This window comes from Echinococcus granulosus, assembly GCF_000524195.1.
Source record: "Echinococcus granulosus chromosome Unknown EG_S00010, whole genome shotgun sequence".
Lineage (NCBI taxonomy): Eukaryota > Metazoa > Platyhelminthes > Cestoda > Cyclophyllidea > Taeniidae > Echinococcus > Echinococcus granulosus.
In genome coordinates this window covers 446,073-466,844 of record NW_020170390.1, presented here as the reverse complement: position 1 = coordinate 466,844, position 20,772 = coordinate 446,073, and the positions used below count along the sequence as shown (strand labels likewise).

At 37.9% G+C, this 20,772-nt stretch overlaps 3 protein-coding genes across 3 annotated transcripts; 1 reads left to right on the top strand and 2 right to left on the bottom strand. All coding sequences in view use genetic code 11, as the record gives it.

The window, feature by feature from the left end:
- Positions 1–9: 9 nt before the first annotated feature.
- Positions 10–8,770, bottom strand: EGR_02256 (hypothetical protein; the record flags this gene model as incomplete). Its single annotated transcript, XM_024491505.1, has 2 exons — positions 10–284; positions 8,701–8,770. The coding sequence occupies 2 exons, from the start codon at positions 8,768–8,770 to the stop codon at positions 10–12; spliced, it is 345 nt and encodes a 114-aa protein (XP_024354011.1).
- Positions 8,771–14,878: 6,108 nt separating this feature from the next.
- On the top strand, positions 14,879–15,778 carry EGR_02255 (hypothetical protein; the record flags this gene model as incomplete). Its single annotated transcript, XM_024491504.1, has 2 exons — positions 14,879–15,058; positions 15,512–15,778. The coding sequence occupies 2 exons, from the start codon at positions 14,879–14,881 to the stop codon at positions 15,776–15,778; spliced, it is 447 nt and encodes a 148-aa protein (XP_024354010.1).
- A 1,535-nt stretch (positions 15,779–17,313) lies between these two features.
- Positions 17,314–18,546, bottom strand: EGR_02254 (hypothetical protein; the record flags this gene model as incomplete). Its single annotated transcript, XM_024491503.1, has 1 exon — positions 17,314–18,546. The coding sequence occupies one exon, from the start codon at positions 18,544–18,546 to the stop codon at positions 17,314–17,316; it is 1,233 nt and encodes a 410-aa protein (XP_024354009.1).
- Positions 18,547–20,772: the final 2,226 nt, after the last annotated feature.

The window sequence follows — 20,772 nt, the reverse complement described above, 5'->3', positions numbered from 1 at the left end:
AATGCGCAGTTAGAGTTTCGATAGAGCGCCCTCAATGATATCGTAATGTACCACCTTTGCTTCGACACTCATTGTCCAATTTTCATGCATAAAAAAGTTCGACAGATGTTTATTGTGGGAAGGTGAGTGAATGTCGGTGATGCGACAGCAGAAGTGGGCTGAATGGAGAGAAGGGAGGGAGGTGGTGAGATCCCAACTGAGGCTCTGGAAGATACTATCACCAGGTGCGTTGACCACATGCCGGCGACTTGGTGGAACAAGGCGAGTGCGCGTTTTGCGTGAGCCTGGAAGAACAAGTTGGGCCTAGAGAGTTACTCTTCTTGGTAGGCATTTCATTACTATTTTGTCCTCAAGGCAATACTACAGCCTGTTCAACCAGGATTTTGTAAATAAAGTTGTTAAAAGCCTAGCCATAGAAGTAATTACTGCAAAAGTCTGAAGACGGGATTTTTGATATCGCTTAGTCCAGATTTGTGATTTAATTGTTTTTACTTCTAAAACCTTTTTTGTACAGTTTTGAATTCTCGAAAATGTCAAAGTCTATTGTAAGTTAATGCAAAATCTGACCGCAATGATAAGTAGGAATTGAGTCCTGGACACATTTTTAAAGGAATTCTCAGCAGATGTCCACAACTTCAAAGTTCATTTTTAGATAATTCGTAGTTGTGAACTAATGCTACCATTTTAAATCGGATATGTGTGTGACAAAATGAATGAGCTTAAAAACTGCCAGAACATTACGCTGTGGTCTGCACAAAGGAGACAATGCTCTAAGACTAGATTGATGCCAAAAGTTGAAATGCTACTCCTGCATATTCCCACTTCTACCAAGAGGAGATAATTTGATTCAAAATCTAACCATGATCTGTCCTCGCTTTTTTACCATCCCTTGAGGAACATTACAATGACGACAAATAAGTAAAAACCATATAATTTTGCCTCAGAGTCTATTTAAAGAGAAAGCTTTTGGAGTTCAAAGAAAATTTGTTTGAAACCAATGGATGGTTTGTTAACTGATAGGAAATTTTTTTGAGTAAATTGGCTATTTGAAATTTATCAGAATGAGCATAACATATTCTGCCCATGCACGGAATTTCAGCAGAGATAGTAATTCTTCTTATTATATTAGAACACGTTTCTGAAAGCTACATTCCACTGTAATCCAGTGACAGTATAGATAAATAGGTAAAATAAGCTAACCAGCTGATCACAGTGTAAGTGTGATTGTCAATGCACATTGTCAAATTTGTAGTGTTCACTTCAGCAGGACGAAGTATAGGGTTGACCAATGCGTGTTCGATTGCCCTTTTTTCAGAGAGTTATTACTCTCACTTTTAAGCCTCCACATTTCGAAACATTCACCACGATCCACACCAAATCTACACTTATCCGCAATGCGCCAACTATTGAAGCAGTGATGTTAGTCCGTTGCCTCTTGTTTACTGTTAGTACTCACTTGTCACTGACAAATACTTAAAAGAAAATGAATTATTCGCATACAATCTGGGGGATATGTACCGTCAGCCAAGTGATATAATGAATCCTATTGGATCTATGTGGATTTACATGTGTTAGTATTTATGAAAGCGAATGTGATTGCAAAACATCCACTCCCCGGTTATTTACAAAAGGTCAGATGACAGTGTACACAAGGGGTTTATAAATGCGACTCGGATTTTTAAAATCACAACGCATCTGCTCAACAACTTTTGCAGCCATCGGAATGCCAGCGTCGCAAATGTGCCTCCTTGATTAAGCGACAAATGCTGCAGCAAGCTTACTGCAATCAAATAAGTAGCACGGTTACTTTAAGTTTTGCTAGAACAGGCGGTTTGACTAATAAAAGCCAACGAGATGTTTGTACGTACATATTTGACATTCAGAGAAGCTGATTGTTAAACAACAGTTGTTATATACCGAACCAGATCTTACACAACCAAGACTGACAACACATTCTAAGGTAAAATGTCATTTTTCCAGATGATGTATTAATCTATTAATTTAATCTGATTAGATGTGTTTCAATTTCTTGTTTAACTTTTTAGAATTTTCGTGGTTAATTTCGCAAACATTGTAGGAATCGCTCCTGGCTCAGTCCGTCCTGGCTGAATGTGACAACGCTTAGATACATTTCAAGTGCGCCAACGCTCACTTTAAGGTCAAGGCCAACCCAAAAACTGTCGATAAACGTAACTGAGACGACCTATTGACTCAGACTCCGTCTTCAGCAGTCTTCACAAGCCATCAGCCAGATTCGTATAAGCATATTGTATCACTGTACACACTAGCCCGTCTCTGTTACTAAAACCTTCTGCACTGAGGTCTGCCTTTTGACGATCTAGCTGGTGGGCTCGGTACAATCCAGGTCAACAAAAACTGATGATGGCGGTTATAGCAATTTCTTTAAAAAATGCCACCTCGTTGCAATAATCCAAAACTTACAACGAAACTGCGGGTGTTTATAATGCTAATTACTGTTTTTAGGGTGGAGAAAATCTGGAGGTATTTCATCCACATTTGCAGTCTTACCACTAGAAGTTACTCACTGTTCCATTATACTCACTTTGACGTATGGATTACTTGGGAAGCTACAGTAATCTGCCTGCTTTTCTCAGGAATACAAACAAAAAATAAAATAAATTTAATTTACCCAAATTAAGCGTCAAAGTGGAGTTCAGTGAAGTTCATTATAAAAGGCGAAATCAGATCCGCTAGTAGGAATCGGAAGCTTATGATGAATAATTTGAATTCAAAGTTCTTTGCAGCACCCAACAGCATATCAAACTCAGTTTTCGAACTTGCCTCCAAAAATTTTTGAATTAATTAGAAATATCTAATCCGGCATTTAAATATCCATTTCAGTTTCCACACGTTATCTTTGAGGCTAGAATGTTTAATTTTTGCCTGAATCTTTCATTAATTTACCGTATTTTATCATCTGAAATCACGCACAGGCAAAATTAAATGTTATGGTCCACATTTAATCCCTTGTTAGGCCCCACGAAGGCAGTAAAACGGTAGATGCCATTCGTAATGGAAGGCAGTAAGCAATACCTATTTAGAGAGATGAATCATGAAAAGGTTGCTGAGATCTTGTTTTGGACGCTTAAACATCGATGCCACCAACACAGAAGTAGAACCTAACTCAAAGCTCGAAACCGTTGTTTTCCAGTTGCATTCTCATATTTAAATTTGCCATTATCTGATCTTGTAACTACCTACCCCGGGCTGGCCTAGACAAGATGTAAAGACTGGGCTTGGTTATTTAATTTCTTGATGTTGCATAAGATTTAAGAACCTTCTAACATTTAAGCCGGTCGCTTTTCGTCAAAATATTTTATTTGTTTGACTATTTTTCATTGAGCCTTTAACCGGAGAACGCGCACAGCCACTACCGCTGCTGTTACCGTTCTCCAGTTTGGAGCAAAGAACAGCCGACTAATGCGACTTCAAATGTCTTGCAGAGTTCCATCGAGACAAAATGGCAGAAAATTACTTGTTGACCTTGCCTATATGTCTTTTATGTGGAAATTGGGTTTGAAATACAAAAAGAGTACTTTCTTAGGAGCAAAATAACAAGTATCAGAAATTAATCGGGTAGATAATCTTGTAAAATAGCTTAAAATACCTTTTTCACAGGATATGAACAATTGACTGGAACTACGGCCTTTTACAAAAGCCTAATGATTGGTGTCATCTATCCATCATGATGGACTTTTTATTTTACAGGTTAACAAGGGCAAAAGAGAAGATGAAACCGGGATAATGTGAAGTGCCAAAAAGATCTTGTTACTTACTGTGTTTACACATTTACCTCTGTTAATGGGAGGAATTGGCTTTGTAGACGAAACTTTCCAAAAGTACGGAACGTATTTGTGACATTTTTGGGAATTAAACTTGCAGATTATGAATTTCTATTTTGGTCGGTTTTGGTAGAAGCAGGTAGATAATTTAATGTCAATAGGACTCGAATTACGCAGGCAATATTCACAAATAAGACAGTCCACCGGTTTGAGAAACAAATTTGTATTTTTACAATTCCGCACGACTTTGGTGAAAAGTAGCTATACAATAAAACAACAGCAACTTGGTAAACAGAAAACAAATCTTTCACGTAGAAGATGACTTTGGTCGGGGACGCAGCGTGCAAAATTACAGTAAAGTTCACACCGTGACGGGCTATTTGTACCACTCCAAACAGTTGGAGCTACAGCCTTTAGGATCCGCTGCAGTCAATTCCCACAAAGGGGACACTCTTTGTCGGTATTCGTACCAGGTTGAGTTAAAAGCAGCGATATGAGGCTGCAAAATGGAAATGCTTGATTGCACCCCGTCATTACAAATTTTGAGCAAGGATTATTAGGTTAGGAGGCAAAAAATAAACTAAAGTACAATTTATTCAACCCGAATGGTGAAATAAATTAAGGCAAACGATTTTGCTAATGGGAGCCCTAGCATCTAGAAATGAATTGTAACTTGGCTGTGAAGTGTCTTCATGTCCAATTTCCTATAATGAGTGTAAGTTCCGGTATTTCGTGAAAGCATATCAACTTATTAACCAGATCAACGAAATTTAAAGCCTAAACTTTAAACTATGGTATATTTCTTATTTCCTCCAACTGAGCTACACAAGCAATTTCTCATGTGATGCTTTTAAAAGAATTCCAGTATCCCATTTTTGATGTGTAGGATTTCGTAAACCCGGTTCAAAATCCCTCAGGGCTATGGAATTTAATTCACAATTTACAGCTTTAAACATTAGGAGAGTTTGCCCTTAATTTCGACTTACGTACAAGCTATATTACAGGGTAAAATAAATCACCTTTTTCGCCAGTAAGTCATTTGATCCCACTAAAGAGAATTTTGATGTTTAAAGGTTTTAGAAAGATACTCCGATGTATGTAAAGCATAGGCTTTGATAATTGAAAATTAGGGTTTGGGTCAACGGTGCGTTGAAGCCAAGGCTAACTTTCAACAAATTTGCCCCTTGAAATCTGTCATCCATGTGACCCTATGTTGGATAAGAAAATTCCCATTGATAGCATCTGAGGGGATTTTTACCGCCACTTCAGCTCAGCGGCACCGTTTACTATAGGCGGTTAAATAATTACACTTGCATCATTATTTTAATGCCTTTTTCGCACACATGGATGTGAGTTTTCTTCCCTCGATTTGTACTAAAAGCAGCCGAAGGCACATTGTTCGATTTCCTGGTTGATGATAAATTCTGAGGTACACTTTTACCAGCTCATAATCACTCAATCGGAAAAGAGTGATTATTAAATAAGACAAGTTAATGAGTAATCTAAGTAGTTCCACTCGTTTTCCATACGCAGACACTGAGGGGGAAGCATCATTTAGTCTATCTGTACTAATAAATGGGACAATAATTTTTCGCGTGAATCAAGGGCATTAAAATATAAATCTGATAAATTTGTGAAGTGTATGGAAGAAGAAAACTCCAATAGGGCTCAACAGTTCTGTATATTGCCATAAGAAAGGGTTTATGATAAGAGTTGGTGGTGGACGAACAAGGGAAAAGTAGTTGAAAGCTGGTACAAAGAAGCGAAAAAGACAAAAGTCCAAGTGCAAAATGAACAGGCTCCTAGAAGTAGTTCCAAAATTTTTTATAAACCTTAATATAATAGGCATCGAGTGTGAAAGTGGGCAAATCAAGCCATTACAATTCATATTAGCACAGGAATTGTGCTAGATACTGATGTTGCCTTTGAAATACTGATAAAGAGATGTTTACTGGCACGCTATCATTGAGACTTACACCTCCTAAGTTACAAGATTCAAACAGTTGACAATTTTCACTTATTTCAAATCACAGCAGGAGAATCTGCCACCTGACGTTTGCTCATTGTAAATGCAACTGGACGGGACGAGCAAATTGAAGTCAAATAACATTTCGTAATGAAAAATTAGCTGGTCTTCATGTTAGGACTCGTTGATTTTGCACACCTGAAAACTTGTAATTATGTAATTAAGATTAGCCTTTCCTTCCAAGATTTCTACTGAACTTTTTGTCTGTGATCCAAAAATTATTTCATAATAGATGAAAAACAGTGGTTAGAGCAACCTCTACTTATTTAACAGTCCATCACGTCGAAGCCTTTTTCAGCTTTACTGGGTGTCGCTGAGTGACCAATCAGAAAACTGAAGGGTCCCATTGGCCAAGACTACTTCAGTGGGATATTGTCACCCTTAAATCTGCGGAAAATAAAAATTTCGCGCTGATTCAGGGATTTAAATCAACAGGCTTTCGTAAGTCCCATTTTTTAAGTTTGCTTTTAAAGATAACGATGATCATAAATGAAAACACTGTTAAACATTCAGCTACCCTTACCTACGACAGATAGACTACCTCTTAGTCCTTATTACACATACCCCTGTGTGTCATGCAATTACAATGGATTGAATGCAGTGCATTTAATGACTTACGGTGGATGAGACCATAAATCGTGCCGCTGATGTTTCGTGAGGTACTGAAGCGGATTTGTTAGCTATGGCATTTAGGGTTACGCCAATTGTCTGATAGTGACATAACTAAATTACCTAAGTGAATCACTTTTTCTACAAAGTGAAGAGCTGTCAATCCACGTAGATTTGCGTTACTATCAGAACTAATTGCTGTAAATGACAGGTCTCTGCAATTTCCCGGATTATTTGGTTGTCAATTAGAAGTGAATATTAAAATCTTTACGATTTATGGACTGCTACGTGGCCAGCGAAATCTTGGTAAATCTCTTTGTGTTCATCACATTAAACATTAAAAAATGTAACAATGAATATACTATATCTTGTTATTTTGTCGGTGCATAACTAATTTGACTTGCAGAGTCCAAGAAAAAACTAAAGTACTTGTTGTCTTTTCCATCTTTCGCCTAAAAACCACTTATTAAATTGTATTCTATAAGCATTTTTGCCCAATACAAACCATTATTGTCAATTGCGAGACCGTAAATCTAAAGCAGAATAAATTGACCAGCTTTCGAATAAATTTTTGGCTTCGGCCAGATACGTTTCTACACTAGCAACCTCTGGGATGAACTATGAACAGGCAATGAAGACTTTTACAATGCATTCATATCATTAGTTTCAATTCAAGCATCGGAAATCTTCAATTTTATACTTAGTGTTTAGCCCGGGTAAACAAGCATGAATGTATTTACACAGGTAGTAGAGTGACAGGATTATTATACCATTGTATACGCCGATTTAGTAAGAGAGTTTACTCATTTTATTCCAAAAATCTGCACCTATTATCTAATGGCACTTATCTCCAATTATTTTATTTTAAGGACATAAAGAAGTGATTATTTAGAAGCAAGACTACTATACTTGTACTTTGCATTAAAGAATAAAGTTCTTTTCGGCTTACGTGGACAGTAGGGAAGATCGCCTCGAATAATGGCTACTCTGATGTATATTTCCATTTGTCCCACCGCGAAGTCGATAGGCGTTCAGTTTCTGGCCACTAGTAAAGTTTTATCGTTCTTGCGTTTGCGCGTCATTTCCGGTTTCGGAAATAAAACCTCATTTTCCATAACTTCCCAATCAGGAGTGGAATTCCTATGCAACATACTCATAATGTTATGGCACTTTCAGTTTACTCTATCTGACCAAATCAAAGATTACCTGATAGTCATAGCAGATTAAAAGAAGGCGCTCATTTTACCTTACAACCTTGTTCAATTAGTTCCCAATAATGCCATCAGCCCAGGTGAAGTAGAAGATGGTCTTTGCATCTCTAGGTTGTTTATTTTGCCTAGCAAATGAACAGTTTTTAAGGCAACCAAATGGGTTATTTTGACCCATTTATTCACTGCCAATACAATAGATCTAAATAATTTTTTTGAAAAAAAATCTATTTTTAGCTAAAGGAAAACCAGATAGCCATCTTTTATTCGAGCACAATGTCTTTCTTTATGTGCAGCGGTAGCATAAAAGGAAATATCGTGCATAATTTTTGCCGAAGTTTGACAGAATTATACCCTGACCGCAAATTTTTGTCTCCGTCTTTCTGGCAGGGGATCAGGGTACGCCCCTGAGGCATGACGCTTTTTTCCATTCTAAGCACAAGTTAATGTTAAATGGTACAACTACCTTCATAAGGTTAGGCCTAATAGTTCATAGAGGTAAGCAGATATTTTTTTATTTAAGTAACCATGAATTATTTTACAAATATCTAATTTGAAATTTATCGAAGTGCTAAATTTTTAGTAGACCAGTGCGATTCAGTTAAGCGTGTTTAATTCTTGTTTAGTATCACAAAGTGCAAATTCTAAATGCAAATTTCTTGTATTTCTAGATGTAAGAGTAAAAACTTTGTATATTTGGTTAAGCAAAAGTAGATCAGCTACAAAGGAATTTTAAAAAAATCCTCATGTATGTTCAAGTGTATTGCCTTTTCCAGATTTTCATGGCCCCTCGATCTAATACCTCTGACTACAAGCCCTAGTTTTGGCCTGACCTAACTTCACGCTCTGAAGTTCTCTGGTAACTGATGAGATTTAAAGCGAAATACTTTTCCTTTCGAATGCAACGATCACTGGGAGATCTTTGGGAACATTTAGCCCTATTCCAGGGTCTTTAAGGCACCGTCGTATTCACGTGGGATTGACGCTGTCGAGCACCGACTTACTTCAGGGTAAAAGCGCGTAATTAGGGTTCTTGTGAACGTATACGGCGCACCAATGTCCGCGTCATCGTGGAACATTCCCTCTGCATATGCCTCAGTGTGAACCTGCTTATCAGTTTCCATCTACCTAAATAAGCCCAGCCTGCCTACTGCGTTTGAGGCTTCGATGCTATTTAAATATTTAAACCATTAATGCTTCTACCGAGTTTTTGCATCACCTCAGGTATGTAGGTTGGTCAGATCTAAATTAACACTTAAAAAAAATAATTTCGAAAAATTGTTAAAACATCTCTCTATAGCACCTTTTTTTACATATTTGCTACCAGGGCCTATCTGAGAAAAAAGGTTCATCACAGCCCACAAAAAGTGATGCTGTTTTAAACCTAAACTGTTTTTAGGTTTGGGAATATAACCACCCTGAAGCTATTGTTTTAAGTTCAACCAATCCGTTTGCAACACGACTTGGAGCAATCAGTTATCATAAAATGGTAAAGGGTATACCAAACCTGTGTAATGCCTGTAGCGAAGGTTATAATGCACATACATATTCATTTGGGTTTAGGATGTCATGGCTTCACGGCCCGTTCAACTGACACGTGTAAAGTACTTGTTAATTGCAGCATCAAACTAGAGCTGCCAATGCTCTTAGGTTTGCAACTAAAATTCCACCCCGAAATTTAAGATTGTGCTTCAATTTTCAAAAGGCGAAGAATTCAACATTAATACGATAGAGTCTGTCGTAAAAAAATGTGACTGAAAACCGTACTCGTAGGTTGACAGGGTGAGTTGCATGCAGCACAATGGACTGATCACCAATTTGGAGTATTTATATTGCTAGACCTTCCACTAGGCGGTGCCCGATGCATTTTTGAATGGTTTAATGTAGCCGAGTTTATTATCATGGTTGGACTAAGGATGGATTATATTCAGACATTTCACTGTAACACGTGGTTGCAATGTACATTTAAGTGGAGTACTAAGCAAATGATGGCAGCGAAGTAGAGTTCAAACTACCTGCTTGATCTACTACCAAGATGCATATCTGGTAATCCGAACGTGTGTCACATTGTCAGTCGGTCTTCCATAAGTGCGATTTACCAAAGCGTATTAGGACAAGTAAAAATTTTCCATTGGTTTTAGGCTTGATAAGGTTTTCGTTGAGATGCTTGAATAGTATTACAAATGCATTGAATTCAAATAAACTTACACTTATCTCCTTAGGACATTAAAAAATTAATGAAATTAGAATTTTGTTATTGTTGGGACATATTTCAATGCTAAAGGCCAATTTTAAATGAGTAATAAAAGTTGACAAGTTGGTTGGTACTGGTGAGCAGAAGTAAAAAGTACTGGAACATTACCTTATACACTGAAGGATGTATGCGGATGCCTAAATTATTTCCTACCCAAATCACTTTCACTTTAAAATTTTCCCCCGAACTGCTACTTGTGACCACAATCTTGCCTGCTCTATGATCAAAACCTACGCAAATTGTGACATTTATTTATGACTACGAACTCCCATAAATGATTCCTTTATAAAAGATAAGGGCAATATTTAATTAACAGATCTTATTTTAATCGTTTCTTTTAGTCATTTATTTGACTACCAAACTCCATGCTGTGTTATAGTAACCAACTTAGTCACATTAATGAAGTAGTAAACCTAACAAATAAAAATATATTTACCTTGAACATTTATGCTACCTATCTTCAGGATATGAATTTTTGTCTTATTAAGTGGGAATCGTGGCAAGGTTCTTCAAAAGCGCTAAGTAATAAGATGCGAAATCGAGGTAGTTGGTGTGAAATCGAGAGCAGCGGAATTCCTCTAAAATAATAGATGGGCTACTGTTTTCCACTTTCTGGTGACTTATTACTAACTAATAGGATTAGCTATAAGAAGATATAAATCCAAATGACCCCGATTCGTGGGAGTGAAAAGTGGCTAGAATCTTCGCTAATAAGGGGTGTTCAGTTTTCATTTACTTAGGTCTGTAGAGTCATGGGAGGAAGCATACCCTGGTCTCGAGCTTTAGAAGCAAATTGACATTCTGGATTTTGTTTATGGTTATCGTTCAATGCGTGGATTTCAATGCTATAGTCAATGGGAGGGACTGCTCTTTTTATTGTTTTTGTAGAAGGTAAATCTGGAGTTAGGTTAGAATTAGTTGTGTAGTGAAGTGCACCGATTACGTCCTAAAATAACTAGCTCCAATTCCAACTAAATAAAATTTTACTCCACAAATGTGGGTATGTTGTATTCTCTTCACCGAGATCCTCTTTCGTGTACACCAGCATTGATTGGCGTGGTTTGGCTCTGCGGTTTAATGAGCTAATTAAAATATGTTGAGAATGCAAAAGTTGGCATCTAAAAATCATCTTGAAAAATGAAAGTTCCCGGTTTACAGAGATTACACCTCCCACATGTAGCCATTGGTATTTTAAACATTAATTTAGCGAATTACTTAAAACGAAACAGAAAGATACTTGTGCATTTGTCCGAGATTCTTCAAAAAGTGTTTCTGCATCTGGCTTATGGATAGGCATATTTTTCATTCAGAAGGTCAAATGGTAGTCACTTATTGGTACAGTCAAGATGAATTCACGTTCAATTCATCCTACCATAGCATTTATGGAGATGGAAACAAAAAAGCGCAAAAACGACTTTCTTTGAAAATAGCTGAGGTATCAGATCTAGTGGTCGCTCTCCCATCTCCCGTTGTGAGCCACGCGCGGCGACTGAATCTTTGTAAAACCGTTACATGGGACGGTAAACATTTCTAATAAATTAATAGGCGTTGACTGAGACACTGAACTAGACTCCTCGACTATAAACAGCAATTACATCAGTTTGAAGCAAAAAGTAACTTTTCTTCCATTTCATGACCATTGATAAACATGGACTCTCAATTTGGACTAATTTGGCTGAGACATATAAATTGAAAAGTTTATCAATGTGATCCAAGTTACCTGTCTCAAAAAGAATGCAACGCCGACTTCCTCAAAGGAGTATTTTTTTCACCTATCTTCCAAATGTTTAGTACTTACTTCCCATTCTTTTTAGTTCAAAAATTGTATATATATATACGTAAAGTCGATTTGCTCATTATTTGGGCACGTTGCTTTCTAGCCTAGAAGATAGTTCCTTACCGAAGAACAGTCATTATCATCAATGATTAAATTGTATTAAAATACATTTTCGATTTCTTAACAATAATATTTTTTTATTACCTGTGAGCACTTTGTCCGGTATGGGATGACTTTTTCCCAAATCTTTCTGTGTCTCGACTTGTGTTCGCCCAAAAATCCAGAAATGGTCCTGCAGTGAGGCGTGTTTCCTACAGCAAATGTCCCCTTATTCTATTGTTCGTGCTGACAGTAAGCATGTCAAACCTATCTTTGGGTCCCTCGATGATTTATTAAGCTCAACAGCTAAAATCGGTGAGGTTAGGAAATTGGGTTTTTTAACTTAAGAAAGGCCATATTAATGATTGACTATAATAGTAGATGCAGATGAAGTTAAATAATGAAATTCTCACATTCAATAATGCATTTAACTAACCCATCTCATGGACACTGCTTTCGTAAGGCAGCTTCACTCAATCATTAAGTATTCTTCAGTCACATTGTTAGATTTTTGTTCGAATTTGATCTAAGTTAAATTAGTTTGTTTGTGTCATTATTTTCCTTCTAATTTATTTAATTTTTGTTGCGCAGGTGAAAAATTACAAGCTCTATTTAGACATTTTGTATGAATGCTCATAAAGCTAGTGGTAGCTATGTACGCTGCTATCCCACCAAAAAATACACCTCTACTACCTTTTGAGGTGCCATGGCTTAGGTTTTTTAAAACATAATAGATTAAAATTAGCACCCCGGTTTCAAATAAATGGCCATGAATTCAGCGCAGCACCTGAGTAAGTATGCTAAATTTTATCCCACTTTTGCGAGGTCAAGAAAGATATTGTCTCGTCACTAAATGAATGTTGTATCTATTTTGCATTTGTAATGGGCCTACCAGCACAAATATGTTTAACAATAATGATGGAGGAGAAGAATCATCTGCTTTTAAATTGTCAACCCGTTGTCAATGTTTACGATTAGAATCAGTTGCCATCGGCGGATAGCATGCCGATACAAAAGGTCTGGAAAGGAAGTCCACGTGTAGCTAGTAATAATCTCCTATTTATGTATTGCTCCCAGCCTTGAGGTGGAGGCCTTTTACAAATCTAAACCCAGACTAGCTTCTATAGAAAATAACGCTAAGCACAATGGAATCCAATTTTTATGCATTTGGTCAGCAGTGCACCTACAGTCCTTTTTAACTGCAACATGTTTTCATCCAAGTCGACTTTTAAAGCACAACAGATTTTTCGCTAGCTAAAATTAACATCCGTATAAAGACGTCACGTCAAATATCTCTAGTGTTTTCAGCGGAAACTCGAATGATCTCAGGAAGTGATTAATTTTTAATCTGTTTGAACGCATTGCGAAATCCTACTCCAATTTGTTGTGTATCACCAATCGTGAAAAATTAGATTTATTTCATGGTAATTGAATTGCTTTGCTCTCGGTCTTCCCCTCTTTCTTGGTCTGAGGTACTTGTTTTAACGCAAAAAGGGTTGGTTTTGTAATAAAGTGTGCTTGGAACTCAGAGCCCATCTTCAAACTGATATTATGATGTCGTACAGTAGCTGTCGAATAACTAGGTTCTCAACTCCTAAGAAGTAATTTATAACAGTGACATTTGCATCTGTTTGGCCAACCCTGTCTGCCATTTGAAAGCAACATTTGTTTAGTCTATGACAATTATTCTGATTATCCTACTTGTATTGTTTGAACGACGTTTGGGAAAACGATGTTTGATTCTCTAACCTTCAATTGGCTAGCTTTTCCCAGATCATGGACAGAGTATTGCTATGCGCATCACCATCAAATGGAATAATATCTTAAGCAAGTGGCATCCTCTTCACGAATACTCAATATTAATATTATCATTAATATTAATATCGAGATCTCTAATTCATTCAAGTGTTATCAACATTTGAATCCTAATGATTAAAATTTGGCAACAATACCGGAATTTTAATTTTGTTTAACTCTGATTATTTACTGATTTTCTCCACATGACATTTAAGGAGCTACTTCAATTCCCTCGTGTCTACTCACACTGTAACAATTTCAAACTTGTCATCCATGTTATGCATTTCGCATATCCTTTCAGTGTTAACATTATAGTTATAAATCCTTAAAGCTTCCACATTGATCACTGCAAAAATCATCCATTGATATCATGAAAATTGGTCGATTTAGCTTCATATGCAGAGCACTTTATTACAAATTGGTCTAGGCCAAAACACACTTCTTCGTCAGAAAATTGGAACGAAAAATCGGTTTTGGGAGAAATAAGGATTTCATTACGATGTACTCTTAATCTACACGCACCCAGCATTCGGGGCATGTGTTTCAGACAGCATAGTAGCGGTGTCAGCATTGCACAGACTAACTTTCGCTCATTCAAAACACATTTGTCTTTATACTTCAAAGCTGTTTTGTGCACATGTGCATGGCAAATGTTAACTGCTCTCTCGACTGTTTAATAATTTTCACGTCGAATAAATTCTAGTGAATTTTTATTTGTAGGGGGGTGCAATTTATCTATGCTAGGGTGAGGAACTAAGGTAGGAAAAGCTCTCCATCTCCCGTTTAAGAATGCGTCTTTCACAGAGAGCAGCTGTTTCACTCTTTTGGGAGCGAAGGCAGCTGTACATTTGCCGTCTACTTTTATTTTTACGAATTGAAATGCTTCATTTTGCAACAAACAGCACTTATGTTTTGATCACAATTACAAAGTGTTATTGCACACTTGTAAATTATTTGCGCTGCAATAAAATTTCCACAGTCGATGATTTCACAGGTTAACACATTTTCATCATTTTGTTTAAGCAAGGAATATAACGTCCAGCTTGACTGGATCCATTAAATTTCGTCGTTCAGTAGTAAGCACGAAAATCCCCGCTTATAGTTGGTATACCAAAAGACGCTACGATATTGTTCCGTGTTATCTATTTATTCAAGGTTTAACAAGTATTCTAGTATAATTGGATTTTCTGAAAGAATGTTTTAATATAGTAACTGACAAGTACAAAGCAATTAAACCTTCTGAACACGAATAAGTCTTTGATGAATAACCCAACACTAAACGTTTTACCGGATGGCTAGACAGCAATGGTACAATTGTTCTACTACGAGACGCTGGGTCGACGATGCGACAAGCTCATTCAGATCAATGGTCGGCAGATATCGCTGGAACTCTACGCCTTCGAGAGCGTTCCTTCTACCAGCATGTGCAATCGATGGGAGCTCAGGTTTCCTTGGTTCACCTACCGCTACTGCTCTGTTGTCAAGGTGAATCAAAGGGTTCTAATGCACACCCTCTTCTATCACATTCCCTCAGGTCAAAGCATACTCACTGCACGCATTTTCCCTCCGTCATAGCACCGGAGTTGAAACTCTACTTATTTGTGGTACATTGTACTATTCCCGAAAGTTAATAATAACCCTCTGTGTTTTCCCAGTTAGTTTAGGTGAATAGAAGTAGGGTTACAAAGAGCATTTCTCTTGAAAGGCACGCAAAATTCTTTACGAAAAAGGCAAACATTGTCTGAATACTGCACATAAATTAAATTAATTATTGAACCCCGGTGTTACTCAAAACTTTAGCCAGAATTAGTTGTTTTTCCAGGTAACTTTTCGGATGAATTATTAAATAGCTTTTAGCATAACATTCTAGATAAAACAAAGTCCGAGGAGTGTCATCGGGTATTACAATAACAATCAGAATGCCTCTCACTCTACTAGATATGCGGGCCAAATAAGCGCTTAGTGGCACGGGCGAAGGCTATGTGCACGAAGCACGACGGTGCGTTGTTCGTCACGGGCAAGTTCAAGGACGACGAGGAGGGGATGGCTGGCAAGCCGCACTTCTGCATCTTCCTCACCAGCAATGTGACCCAGTCTGACTTCCATGCTGGCTACATCCTCACAGGCACTCTGCAGCGCGGCGACCGAAGAAAGAATGACTGGGAGACGACGCACTTTGCCATGGTTCGACGCAAGGGCTACTGAGGCTACCTAGTGTACCCATAGCCTTAACAACTAAGCAGCAGCAACAACGGCAAAAAGGACCTCCAATGGCCTTATATATGCATATTTTTACACCCGCTTTTATGGTATCTTTGACTGAAACATCCATTTCTTGGTTTAATGTATCATCGACAAAGGCAGGAAAATGATAAATACCAGGTTTGGGGTTTCTTTTGGTTGGTTGCGCTTTTCAAAGTACGGGTTATGATTACACCATTTCTCCAACACATTTCTTCAATGTTTCCCCTAGTGCGGAAAGTTGTGATAGAAACTGGGCTGTTTTCAGGGCATTTTGTCATTCTGTAAAATAAGGCGTTTGCATAGGCGATGAATTGTATCAAAATACAAATTTTGCTCGCTAATGTTTGGTGCCATTAAAACAAGTCCTTCTTAATGGGAGCTTGCTTAACAGAGGAGCCGATGATAACCATTTAATAATATAAAAGTAAGGTTTAATTACTTTCTGCTAATAAAAAAATACATCATTTTGATTTACCTATTAATAATATTACTACCTCTGAAAGAATGGGGTGACACTGCAAATGGTTACTTGAGCCAAAAGCAAAACGTATCCACCATAAACGCTGCTTTTCATATCAGACTTTCAAACCAAGATACGCATAACCATGAAAGTTAATGTACTTTAAAAATCCTGATAGCTGTACTTAAAACTAAAAGCTGTGTTTTATTTGCAGCCTCTAATTAAGTGTTGAAGTCCATTTTGGAATAAAAGTTGGGTTTGCAAAAATCAGCCTTCCTTTTCACATATTCATTTTCTGCTTTAAATTTCATAATCCCATTTAAACCCAATCATTTCTCGAATTATCTTAATTTTTTTGCAATAGGCCTGTTTTATTTCAATACTATTCGTTCACCGTCTCAAGCACTTGTTTTTGCTCACAATTATTTGACGCCTCACAGTGATAATCAGTGATACAGAAGGTGTAAAACTGGCAACTTTCTGGATGAACTTATTAAAATCCCTCTTCACTAAGGCATATTTGAAATGTATGTGTCAAAATCTGACCAATCCTGCAAGCAGGCTGACAGGCAGCCAGATGCGCTGATGAGCGGAGTAATTCGTGGCATTAACAAATGCTAATTATTTCATTTTCTCCTAATAAAAGATATGTCATACGCATTACCTCCAAAAAATATTCATTGCATTCAACCGCATAATCAAAGACCGTTCAATTAAATTAGGGAGGAATGTTTATTCAACATGAAAGCTTACCCAAGGATACAAAACAAGATCGTGAATAAACGGCTAACGTATAAAGCGTGCCACAGGACATCATTATTTGCGTTATTTTTGAATGCTTTTGAGTAAGTCACATTTATTCCAAAAGTTTACATCTGAACAAGTGCGTTCTACAGGAATAAAAATGCAACCGAAATGAATGAAAGCATGAGATCTTTTAAAGTTGGCCAAAAAGCACAACTTCAAAGAATAAAGTGTAGGAAGAATTCGTATGATATAATGAAGATTACAAAATGACAAAGTAAGCAGTCTTGATTTAACGGAACCTTATTTGTTCTATTCGGCCCAAAAGGCCATTTACAAAGGACTTTTCATGCACCTGAAGGAGGGCATTTATGAAAGCCTCTGAGAGACCGATTTGTGTCTCCTTCGATCCGACGCTTTCATCTAAGGGGCATGCTTGTGCCTCTTCATCGGTACAGCTTGCATCTGCGTTAACCAGATCCACTGTACACGAAGTTTTGGAAAATTCCTCCCTCAGTGGGGCGTGATTAATTGATAAAGGCTGCGTTTCAACGCTCCTCGAGGCGCCGTAACTCCTTTTACTAGGTCGACAGTGCTTTTCGGATGGCTGCGAAAACATCTCCGAAGAAATATCTTGGTCCGACACTATTGTGTCAGTGTCTTTATTATCAATGACCGTACACTCGTGATACTGACGTGATTGAATGGTGTTTTCTAGTGTGTAGGATTCGCTTTTTAGAGCACGGACCCACTCACCATCTGTGGGAGATAACGTGTGTTGGTAGCGCATAGACACCTGAACTGCCTTACATTCCTTTGGTCGTTTTAGATCACTAAGGTAATCCCTTTCCATTATCATGTTAAAGGTACCACATTCGTGCCTCTGGTGACTGTTGAAGGTGTCTTTTTTAGAACATTTTAGTGCGGATGACTGACGAGTATTTTTTTGAACTGTGGCACCGGCTACTTCTGCGTGTTTTTCGGAAGCAGTTTTGGTGCCTGTACGAGCGTGCTTATCCTCAACAACAATTACTTCCTGTTCAACAATGGGAAGGTTTTGTATCAGTGGAATGAAGGGATACACTTCTGCGTCTTGCTGAGTCCTTCTGGAGTGAAATTGAACAGCAGGTTTTTTCTTTTTCCGCTTACAAGTTGAGGATGGTATCGTGGGTTTGATGCTCCTCAAGGAAATCTCAGTAATACAACTATTTGGCCCCGTCAACGGTTGATTGAAGAAAGCCTGTTCCCTTTGTAGCTTAGAGTGGGGACTTTTCAAATTGTCAAAATCGTGATCACCCAGTGTCTGAACTTTACACAGTGTTTGTGGTGTGTCTCCTCCCACCAGAATGCTTCTCGACTTGCACACTGCCATGGCTGCCAAACGGATGTCCCCAGATGACGGAATCATCTTCGGCACATTGAAAAGACGATTTGCATGAGTGTTTGACACGTGACACTGATCGATGCTGTTGTCACAAGCACCGACAACGACGCAAATGTAAATTTGAAAACATGCTTTTTGCATCACTAAATGAGTTGAATATGTAAGGCGGTACAAATTTAGACATCCCTAAGTTTTATGCTTTATTCTTTGTACGATCGAGGTATATTTGCTTAAATTTGTTGCTAAATTCTATTACTGTTACCAAACCCCTCCACTAACCATACAAATTGTCAAAATCGTAATTTCCAAGGAAATCTTTCTTAAAAGTCAGATCTGCTCTTTGATTGAGCCTTAACTCATTGTCAGAGGTTGACTAATTTATTACTCCTATCATGAAGCATAGAACACCAAGCACGTATCCCGCTTTTAATTTTCTTAATCCATTTTTACCAGGTGGCCAAAAAAGTTCAGGCGCTTCGTGGTATAGCACCCTTCAGAGCATTGTTGCGGCTCATGGGGACTTGTGAATACAGACTGCTTACAAGGATGCACTATAAGGCAGAAACATTCTTCGGTCTCTTAATACTGTTTGTTGTGTTCATCGCCATTTCTATGTTATTATTAGCCCTCATACAAAAGTGGGCTGGACCAAGCACATAATTCGAGGCTGCCTGCTTTACAAAGTTAAAAGCTTTTCCAGAACTCTAAAGGCTTTCTGTAGAATTTGCATGGAATTTGGAGAAGATTTGATAGCAGAATGTGCCACCTGGAAACGGCTCAAAGGATTGGATCCCGGTAATGAAGTTCAGGAGGACTCTCTCTTTTTAGTATTCCTGAAGAAAAACGTGTCACTATTTGCTAAAATATTTGAACATTAATATCATAAACTTTTAATAATGTTTATTGGGAGAAAATAAACAAAGCATTCGCATCTATGCCAAATGGTAAAGTCATGGCGTAGGCTAACCGAATGACAGGTGCCAAAAAGCTTTAAAGTTTCTCAGTTTGGTCTCCACCTCTTTCCCGCATGTTAAAAAAAATGCTCCATGTCCTTTGGATTGTTTGAAAGATGAAGAACTGGCTTGTGATGAGGAATGGCTGTTGTATTTCAACCTTCGTTAAGCAAAGAAACAGAACCTTAGTTATCCCCAGGCGATCAACTTACTACTTCATTCCTAGAAGACTGTGCCTACTTTAAGTAAGGTGGGTGACTTTCTGAGGTTAAAATAATTACTTCTGGGATCTATCCCATACAACTTGAAGGTGCCCACGTTAGGGTAAAAGGGAGAAAGATACTCCCACGTCCCAACCTCCCCTCCCCCGAAGAACCCACATTTCGCCTCGTAATGATTACGATACCATACCTTGGCATTAGATGATCACATACACACCAGGATGCACAGGTGGAAGATAAAAATGAAACGGAAACAAGGATGGCTAGATCTGGGTTTTTTGCTCCTACAAAACAGGAATAATAGAACATTGCCTTACGGTGATTGTTACAGTAAACAAAACATCCCAAGAGGCTTTTCATTCATTTGTTTGCCTTTAAGTTAAAGATCACCTTTGTTAAGGGTCATCCCTTTGCTCAGGTGTGAGTGTATCTGTCCGTAGATAAAAGTTGAACAGAAACCTCATCAAGTGCCCTGTTCCAGTGGAATACAAATGTTTGTTGTGTTGCGTCTCTAGGTAACCCTCATTATTTGTACGATGAACAGCCACCCTACTATTAACACTAGACACTTTTGGGCTTGAAAAGGTTTTTTAAGCTTGCAAAGTTCTTTAATTAGTTTCATTCTTCCGGTTTATCTCATCTTTTTTGTTAAAGACTTTTCGAGTGCAATTGCAACAATCATCAGACCACACACGACTTTGCTAATGTTTTTCATCAATTCTAAGCATTTAGCGGAAGAATTAAGTTCAAAAGTCAACTTTTATAAATAATTCGCTTCAATTATATGTCTAAGATAGGAAGGAAATTAACTCTTCATCCAGTTTACATCTAAAACGGGCAAATTTTCGTTTACAACAAGTTAACGCTAATTTGTTTGGGGAAATTGTTCTTTAACCTTCAGACATTTTACATGATCTGAGAGGTTATAACTATAATTTTGGGGTATCTCCTGCAATCTACAAAGTACGCGAACAGGGGATGATGTGCGAATTCCCCGCACACACATCTATGATGGTCCACGCGAAAATGCTTGGATGACTTGGATTTGCTACGTTACCTGAAAGTGACCACCGAGTCAAGGCCTCTAAAAATAGGCTGGAAACCATGGGCAATATTAATAAGGGGGGTTTTCATGTTCCATTGTTGTATTTTGTACACGTTTGAAAGAAAGACTAGTAGAGTGTTTGATATGC